This window comes from Vespa mandarinia, chromosome 9 (assembly GCF_050613455.1).
Source record: "Vespa mandarinia isolate Hongniang chromosome 9, ASM5061345v1, whole genome shotgun sequence".
NCBI lineage: Eukaryota > Metazoa > Arthropoda > Insecta > Hymenoptera > Vespidae > Vespa > Vespa mandarinia.
The window spans coordinates 1,245,965-1,254,236 of NC_140818.1; the positions used below are offsets into that span (position 1 = coordinate 1,245,965).

The 8,272-nt window shown below is 30.9% G+C and overlaps 3 protein-coding genes across 5 annotated transcripts; 1 reads left to right on the forward strand and 2 right to left on the reverse strand.

Moving 5' to 3' along the window:
- Window positions 1-3: 3 nt before the first annotated feature.
- On the reverse strand, window positions 4-3,581 carry Hrd3 (HMG-coA reductase degradation 3). Its single transcript, XM_035877346.2, has 6 exons — window positions 2,538-3,581; window positions 2,139-2,386; window positions 1,584-2,063; window positions 1,288-1,516; window positions 771-1,177; window positions 4-695 (listed from the first exon to the last, which is right to left on the reverse strand). The coding sequence occupies exons 1-6, from the start codon at window positions 3,010-3,012 to the stop codon at window positions 258-260; spliced, it is 2,277 nt and encodes a 758-aa protein (XP_035733239.1). The 5' UTR covers window positions 3,013-3,581; the 3' UTR covers window positions 4-257.
- Window positions 3,582-3,822: 241 nt separating this feature from the next.
- Window positions 3,823-5,176, forward strand: Max (MYC associated factor X). The gene is made up of 4 exons (XM_035877355.2): window positions 3,823-4,000; window positions 4,061-4,120; window positions 4,274-4,508; window positions 4,593-5,176. Exons 1-4 carry the CDS (start codon window positions 3,962-3,964, stop codon window positions 4,772-4,774), a joined length of 516 nt encoding a protein of 171 aa, XP_035733248.1. The 5' UTR covers window positions 3,823-3,961; the 3' UTR covers window positions 4,775-5,176.
- Window positions 4,476-7,137, reverse strand: LOC118446555 (uncharacterized). 3 transcript variants are annotated; one of them, XM_035877354.2, is made up of 3 exons: window positions 6,638-7,137; window positions 5,936-6,523; window positions 4,476-5,473 (listed from the first exon to the last, which is right to left on the reverse strand). In XM_035877354.2, exons 2-3 carry the CDS (start codon window positions 6,449-6,451, stop codon window positions 5,402-5,404), a joined length of 588 nt encoding a protein of 195 aa, XP_035733247.1. In that variant the 5' UTR covers window positions 6,452-6,523; window positions 6,638-7,137; the 3' UTR covers window positions 4,476-5,401. The 3 variants fall into 3 exon arrangements, with proteins under 3 accessions (XP_035733247.1, XP_035733244.1, XP_035733243.1); XM_035877351.2 differs by having other exon boundaries at window positions 5,936-6,835; window positions 6,992-7,134; XM_035877350.2 differs by having other exon boundaries at window positions 5,936-7,137.
- Window positions 7,138-8,272: the final 1,135 nt, after the last annotated feature.

The window sequence follows — 8,272 nt, forward strand, 5'->3', positions numbered from 1 at the left end:
ATATTTTCTTCATTTGCACATAAAATATTCAAAAAATTTTATATCAGCTTCACAAGTGGTTAAACTGTACAAGACAAAAAATTATTAAAAAATCATTATATGTATATAACTTATATCACTTAGAGTTCTAGAGAAAGAAACTTTAAATTTCATTATCAACAATGTCACAGTCAGTTTAACGAAGTTCTTTTATAAAGTATATTCCGAGCTTAGCTTAAAATAGCACATATACACAAAATGCAGGAGAATATAAAAATTTAGTTAATAGGAGGTACAGGTCTTGGAGGGGGAGGTGGCTGCGGCCTGCGGAAGTATATGATAAGACTAAGCATTCCTGTAAGAAATCCGATTAAATACAGATCCCAATTTTGACCAAGCAACTGATCCCACTTATCTAATTGATCGACTAAACTAAATTCTTGTAAATAGTCAAGTCCAAATAAGAAAGAAAGTTTGATTAAGGCTAAAGCAACAGGTATTCGTGCATCAGGACTAGTTTCCGCTGCTAAATCGTAACATCGTTTAGCTAAATGACGATCTTTTGCTAGTCCTAGGCCACGTTCATGCATATAGCCCAAATTAAACGTAGCTTGAGCATTATGCTGCTGTTCAGAAGCTGAACGATAATGACTTGCTGCTTCCTCGTAGTCTATTTTCGTTCCTCTGCCATAGTAATGAGCATCGCCAAGTTTCACCTATCGAAAAATACATTTTTTTCGCATATACATTAAATTTTTGCAATCATTTTATTTTACCATACAAATTTTTACCTGCGCTGCAGAATATCCTTGAGCAGCCGCTCTTGCCCAAAGTTGTAAAGCTCGAACTAATTCTTCCTCTTCAGAGAAGATTGTAGTTTCACCTTTATCCAAAATAAACGCTGCATTACTCTGAGCCACTTCGTATCCCATTTCAGCAAGAAGGTAATAGTTGACAAATGCTTCATCTACTCTGCCTTCTCTATAGTCGGTATGTGCTGTCATTAATTGATCACTCCATTTTCCTCTTTCAGCAACATTTTTAAATAATTCTACAGCTGTTGGACAACTTCGCATCATGCCAGTTCCAGTTGCATGCATTTGAGCAAGATTATAATATGCTAAAACATGGCCTGATTGACTGGCCAAATTAAAATACTTGTTTGCCAATTTATAATCTTTTCTTACTCCAGTTCCACCTTATAAAAATATTTTTATAATAAAATATAAATATATCGAGAATATTATATAAGTATTATATAAACTCTCCAAAATTGGAAATAGTATAATATTCATTATATATACATACTGAAATACATATTGCCCAGTTGAAGTTGGCCATCTACCCATCCTTGTTCTGCAGCTTGACTGAAGTATTGTAAAGCTTTGGCCGTATCTCTTTCAACACCTTTTCCATATAAATACATCATTCCTAAACCGCTTTGTCCAACAGGATTTCCCAGATCAGCTGCTTTTTTGAAATACATGTATGCTGTTTCATTATCTTGTTTTACAATATCACTTCCCTCAAGGTAAATCTACACAATAATATGTAATAAGACAAATTTACCATACAAATAAAAAAAGATTACTTTTTCCTCATACCTTTCCTAAAAATGCCATGGCAATAGGATTGCCTGCATCAGCAGCATGTTGAAAATATTGTAGTGCTCTTTGATGATCCAAAGGAACTCCTCTACCTCCTTGATAATGAAGTTGACCAAGACCTACTTGAGCTTGTACATCTCCTTGTTCAGCTAATAATTGATAATATTCTATTAAGTCCCTATCAAAAATTCCAGAACTGTATCCAGGATTTTCATATTCATCTAAAAGTCTGACACGTTGTACAACTGGTCCACCGCTAAGAGATACTTCTTCTGCTACTTTATTTGCTACTTTTCGATAATAATCTAATGCTCGTTCACATGAAACAGGAGTTGTGACACCTGTCCAATGTCTATAACCTAAAGCCATTTGTGCACGAGTATCATCCCCTAATGCTGCCATTGTATAATGTAGCAAAGCTTTTGCTTGAGAAGCATTGACTCCACCTAATCCAGTTGCATATAAAAATCCCATACCCTATAAAAAGGATGAGTATTAGATTTTATAACATTTTATTAATAATTCTATACTTCTATTAGATTATTTGCAAACCATATGAGCAGATGGTAAGCCTGTTTCGGACAATTCTTTGAAGATTTGGTATGTAGCAGGAATATTTTGAATAAGAGTCCGGGAAGTAGTAGTACTAATGGGAATTCCAAGTAATTGTGCCCATGCTAATATAGATCTAGCTTCCTTGTGTCCCAATGTTGCTGCTACTGTTAGTAACTTGTAAGCTTCCAATTTGTTTGCACGTGTTGCATTTAACAAACTTTGAGCATTTTTGAACAATTGCTCGGCTAAAATAGATATAGTCATAATAAGATATTTATAGAATAATTAGTTATAATAGTTAATTATTAAAAAGAGAACAAAATATTCTTAAATCTATTTCATGTTATTAAAATTGAAAACAAAGTATATAATATTTAATATATAATTTTCATTTACCTTCTTGTTGTTCCGGTGTCAAAGGTTCTCTCACTTCTTCTTCAGAATTTTCATACTGTTCTTCGTCAACCCAAGAAGTTAAATCTTCATCTTCTATAGATTGCATATTTGTATTCATTAAATCCATATCTTTAGATTGACTTATCATGGTTTTCATCCATAACTCTCCGTTTCTTAACGTATTTTCCACAGGTTCTTCGGATTCGCTTTCTGATTCCTCTTTAATTTGTTTAGGAATTTTTTCATTTAGAAGAGCATCTGGCACAAATTTCAATATACTTTCATGTAAAGCTTTCAGTTCGTGTAGATGTTCAAAGACATTTTCTACATCCTCCACAGTCTTATCTTCTGTTTCTTCCTTTGAATTAGTTTTTCGTGTAATATCACTTCGTTTTTTCGCTCCATTTTCTGTTTCTGCTATGGAAAACATAACCAACGCGAACAAGAAAAGTAAAACACTTTGATTAGGCTTCATATTTTCACAATTTTAGATATATAGTCTCATGGGAGATCCGGTAATTTTAGTATCCTCATTGCAAATTTAATGTTCAGAAATATTTAATCAATCACTGCTAATGTGTACGTGTACATTTTCAAGGAATCTTTCTTTAAAGAAATTACGTCATTAAGACACGTCAACGTACATATTTCGTTTTAAATAGTATATGATATTGACGATCGAAAAATTAATTTATTCTCATAATAGTCAATAGATTTATATACGAATTTAACACAACTATGTTGATCACAGAAGTACCGATATTCTACACGTCACTCATATTCATATTACATTTACAACACCACGCGTCAAAAGTGCATTTGCTGAATCAGCTGTTTGAACGGTAGCTTTTAAAAGTATATTAAACATGCGTGTGTACTTCGCGACGTCTCAATATTGTTATTTACATTAGAAAACGGCCAATTTAAATGTTATGTGTATCAATTATAAAATGAAAAACTTTCAAAGGTGTAATTTGTAGATATTAAAAAGAAAGAATATACGTGATCAAAATGTACTTTCATAGTAAGAAACAGAGACTAATTTTCATACGTTTACTCGCCAATAACGCTATTTTCATCATCTCAGTTCCTAACAAAAACCAATCAGAATCGATTTGTAAATCGATTATACATTAAATAGGTATCTTCATGGAGATAGAACCAGAATGAAGCAAGAGTACCAACATAACCAAATTACAATACCTATATATTTCATAGTTGGTAAATATATATATATATATATATATATATATATATATATATATATGGTAATAGCATATATATAAATACCATAGACAAATTCGTTGTACTTAGACAAAATATCTATATATTTTAACGTGTCGATTTTATTGTTTAGAAAGATAAGTTGGCGTCATAGAACTATTGTTTACTAACTAATAATATTGTAGAAATAAGAAATAAATATGAGCGACGATGATCGAGACATCGATATAGAAAGCGATGTAAGTATTAAATGCATGGTTAGTTGATGTAAGTAATATATCAAAAAATTTTGTTCTCAGGAAGGTGACGACTCTGATTCTAGGCAAAGACATTCCAATAACACACAATATTATTCCCAGGTATATCTAAAATAAATTTCTGTTTGGTTGAATGTTTTATTAACGTTAGAATAATAAATAATATATATATATATGTATATAAATGTTATTATTTTTTCTTAATGTTTTTATTTTTATAAAATATATATAAAGTTGTATCTATTTTATATATAGGCTGAAAAACGTGCACATCATAATGCTTTAGAACGTAAACGAAGAGATCATATCAAAGATAGTTTTTCAAGCCTTAGGGATTCTGTACCTGCTTTACAAGGTGAGAAAGTTGCTAGCAGAGCACAAATACTTAAAAAAGCAGCGGAGTATATACAATTCATGCGACGTAAGAATTCCTCTCACCAACAAGACATCGATGATCTAAAAAGGCAAAACAGTTTATTGGAAACTCAAAGTAAGACTTATAAAAAATATCTATAAAAAAATTATTTATTTATTTAATCTTATTATATTCTTTGTTTTGTTTATTTATTTAAAGTACGAACACTCGAGAAGGCAAAAATTACTGGGAATTTTGCCGCAGAAACATGTGAGGTGTCTAAATCCGATTCAATTGGAATGGGTGGTTACAATGATTCTGAATCGGAATCTTCAGACAGTGAAACTGGACGAGCAATTCGTCAACCCAAAAAATTAAAAGTTGCTGGTTTACATCATTGACAAAAACTGAAGAAATTCCATCAGAATTGATTATTCTAGAACTTCAGTTTGATATAATACAATCATCTTGTTATAAGTTATAAAATATACATTTTATGTAAACTTAAGTAAATTAAGTACCTATTTAAATAAATGATCCGATTTTATTTATAGTATATATGTGTAATATAGTAAAAGATATTATCCTTATTATATTGTAGTATGTAATAAAATATTCTGTAATAAGAGAAATGATGTTATAAGGATAGCGTGTTGCATCGCACGGACCAATAAAAAGTATACAGGTACAAACTTATACAGAAATTAAATATAAACAAGAAAAAATAAAATTAAAGAATATATGTACCATTATATCTCTCGTTTTGTATTAACGTGATGTTAAATAAATACTTTTTTTAAATACTTTCGGGTATTTGAATAAAAAATTCAAATTAAAAAGTTAAAATTAATCGACACCCTCGACATAATAATTCTATTTGTAATGATATTACAAATTTTTATGTGCACGATCATTATTGTCCATGCAATTTAGATCGTTCATGTAAACAAAAATATATTAATTAATTTTTATTTTCCTATTTTCTTCGTCCCATCATGATTATTGCATTTTATCACTTTTATCTTCTCTTACGTAACTGCCATAACATTATTTGATTCTCGTCTATCCCGTGCACGACGATTTTGAAACCAAATCTTCACCTGTAAATGTATAAAATATGAAATCATTTGAAAAAATAAAAATAAACATTCGCATATGTGTGTAAGCGCACGCGAATGTACACACATACACACACATAAACTGATAAATAGCTCGTACGATTAATAACAAATTGTATAAACGTAAAACATAGAAAAACGAAAATGTTACGCTAACATGAGAATTTATTGATTGTCCTGAAGAGATATACGTACAAAAACGAGAGAAAAGATTTTTTGGCGTAGTATCGTTAATAAACTCGGTAATGCATGAGAATGTTGTACTTATATATTTTTAATTTGCATTAATTCGATTATAACGATCAATTTTTTTTTATTTTTTTTTTTTTTTAATACATATCACTAAATTCTACTGTATATAACATGTGATTATAAATAAAGATATACAAAATAAATCGAGAAAGAAAAAAAAAGAGAAAATAAATATATATTCTATTAACTTACTCTACTTTGAGGTAGTCTCAATGACATTGATATATCGAGCGCGTCTCTCCTTGATAAATAAGCATTTTTTTTGTATCTTTCCTCGAGAATTTGAAGTTGAAATGAAGAGAAAGGTATCCGTGGATGTACTCCTGGACGTCTTTTAGCACTTCTCCCTATTAAGCTTCTTCTAGGTAATTTCGGTGGTCTATATCTCGTATATTGTAACCAGGCAAGCTCATTTCTTTGAGTTTCCCCGTAAGACACGTCGATCTCGTGTTTTCCGTCTTCGTACGCATTGATCGAACGCGACTGCGCAGTTTCCTGGATTTCATTTGTACCATCTTCTTCGTTTATCATCTTGTCTAATGAGTCTTGATCGATCGTCCTTCGTTGACATTGCTTTGAATTGAAAAAACGTGTGTCCTCGAGATTCGACACTTTTGTAATATCGCGATGAATGATAGTTTCAGTTATGTTTTGACTTTGATAAAATTGATGAACGACATTAACACGATTGTTCGAATCCCGCGACATTACGTTGTCCTTATCATTATCTTCAGACAAAATTCGTGCTATACTAAAGTCACTCTTTTCGGAGCGTGATCTCTGGAACGAATTCATCCCGATAGAAAGATAGAACACGGACTTAGTAAAGAAAATATTGTAGGGCTTCGCCCTACGTTGCTTTATATATACATGTGAGCGTATGGATCACCCCACCTTTTTTTTCGCTAAGGAATATCCATTTTGTAGTAAATCCAAATTAGACGCATAGTTGCACAAGAACCGATGGCTATCGCTTTCCTCGCATAAGGGAACTCTCTTGCATTAGTTCCAGTAGTGGTGGCGGTTTAACGCTGTACCTGCCCCTCTTTTATGTGTATGCTCTTATAACAGTGCATTATCTTGCGACCACATCTTTGGAACAACCAACGGTAATAACAATGTAATTGATACTCCCGGTATACATCACTCGAAAAAAAAAGGGAGGAAGGGAAAAGGGAAGGGGAGAGATCTTTCGGCAAGCAATGCTTTTCTATAGGGTAGCAGATGTCTCGATCTATTCGAGCTTACATAATTAAAAAGCCACGGGGGTCGAGTAATCCGGTAATAGATCCATTTCGTCGATGTAAATATTGAACCTCTCTACTTCGTGCTTCTTTCCTCTTCGACCTATGATGGCTGAACTACATACATAACATGTCATTCCATCGAATGATATATTTAACTAACTATTTGTTTACTTCGTTTCTTCTTCTTTTTTCTTTTTTTTCCCCTTTTTTTTTTACATCGCGTCAAAGCTCTTATCTCATTGATTATCATAAACTATGATAGACAAAAAAACATTTCATGTATTTAAATTATTCTCCGATAACGAATAGGAACGATAAGTAATGTGCATACGTATATAATAAATATTAATAAGCTTATATGTAATAATTTTTAAATAGATAGTATAAAAAAGGAAAAAAAAAAGAAAAGAATATGGATGACATTTGTAAACACGATGACAAACTTTTTCGAAACCAATTGAATTATGTTGATGAATTAATCGATTTTGATTATATTTATGGGAATTAATAAAATCGATGGATATATATTTATTGAACAATCAATCTTTTATGATCATTTAACCTATCGATATTGTAAAAATGGTGTCAAAAAATTATACTTCGAATAAATAATATCCTTAGTTTTTTTTTTTATCATTGTAAGCTAATCGCAGCTTACGCAATATTAAGACACTTATACGTATACATTCGAGTTATATATGTATAGAATTTACATTGACATTAAAATTTCTCGAAGCAAGAGATGTCGCATTGTTAGAAATCCTTGAGTCAAAATTTAATATCACACGATCGTTGGAAAGACGTGCGCCGATTTGAACTCGAGAAGTGAAGTAGTGACGCCAAGAGGGGGTGAAGGGTATCATTAAAAGATAGACTTGTACATGTAGTTAATAACTAGTCACATATTTACAGTCATGAATTAATTCTACAAAAAGAAAAAAGCGAAATGTTCTATTTATAATAAACTCCAAAGAAATGATTTTGTTACAGTTGATCAATTAATGACAAATCCGAGGTAATCAACTTACTTTCAATTGAAAACGCAATTTTATTGTTAGATTTCTTCATTTAACGACTATTATAAAAAATCGGAAACTTTATTGTACATTCTACGATAATAAAATTAATTATTTTATTTAAAGTATAAAGAAATTCTTAAAATTTTTCTAAGTATTATTATAATTTTATTATAATAAACTTTTATTAAATTTCTTCTAATAATGATACTTATTAAGTCGTTCCAACATTATACGCATCGCATATATAAAACACAACATACATA

What these genes read in the sequence shown, in the direction of transcription:
- LOC118446555 (XM_035877350.2), bottom strand. Translation starts at nt 6,538, where the DNA reads ATGAATTCGTTCCAGAGATCACGCTCCGAAAAGAGTGACTTTAGTATA. An exon ending in TGAGACTACCTCAAAGTAGA is followed by an intron (nt 5,474 to 5,935) that starts GTAAGTTAATAG and finishes ATACATTTACAG; the next exon opens with GTGAAGATTTGGTTTCAAAA.
- Hrd3 (XM_035877346.2), bottom strand. Translation starts at nt 3,012, where the DNA reads ATGAAGCCTAATCAAAGTGTTTTACTTTTCTTGTTCGCGTTGGTTATG. An exon ending in GACACCGGAACAACAAGAAG is followed by an intron (nt 2,387 to 2,537) that starts GTAAATGAAAAT and finishes TATCTATTTTAG; the next exon opens with CCGAGCAATTGTTCAAAAAT. An exon ending in CCATGGCATTTTTAGGAAAG is followed by an intron (nt 1,517 to 1,583) that starts GTATGAGGAAAA and finishes ATTATTGTGTAG; the next exon opens with ATTTACCTTGAGGGAAGTGA.
- Max (XM_035877355.2), top strand. Translation starts at nt 3,962, where the DNA reads ATGAGCGACGATGATCGAGACATCGATATAGAAAGCGAT. An exon ending in ACACACAATATTATTCCCAG is followed by an intron (nt 4,121 to 4,273) that starts GTATATCTAAAA and finishes TTTTATATATAG; the next exon opens with GCTGAAAAACGTGCACATCA. An exon ending in CAGTTTATTGGAAACTCAAA is followed by an intron (nt 4,509 to 4,592) that starts GTAAGACTTATA and finishes ATTTATTTAAAG; the next exon opens with TACGAACACTCGAGAAGGCA.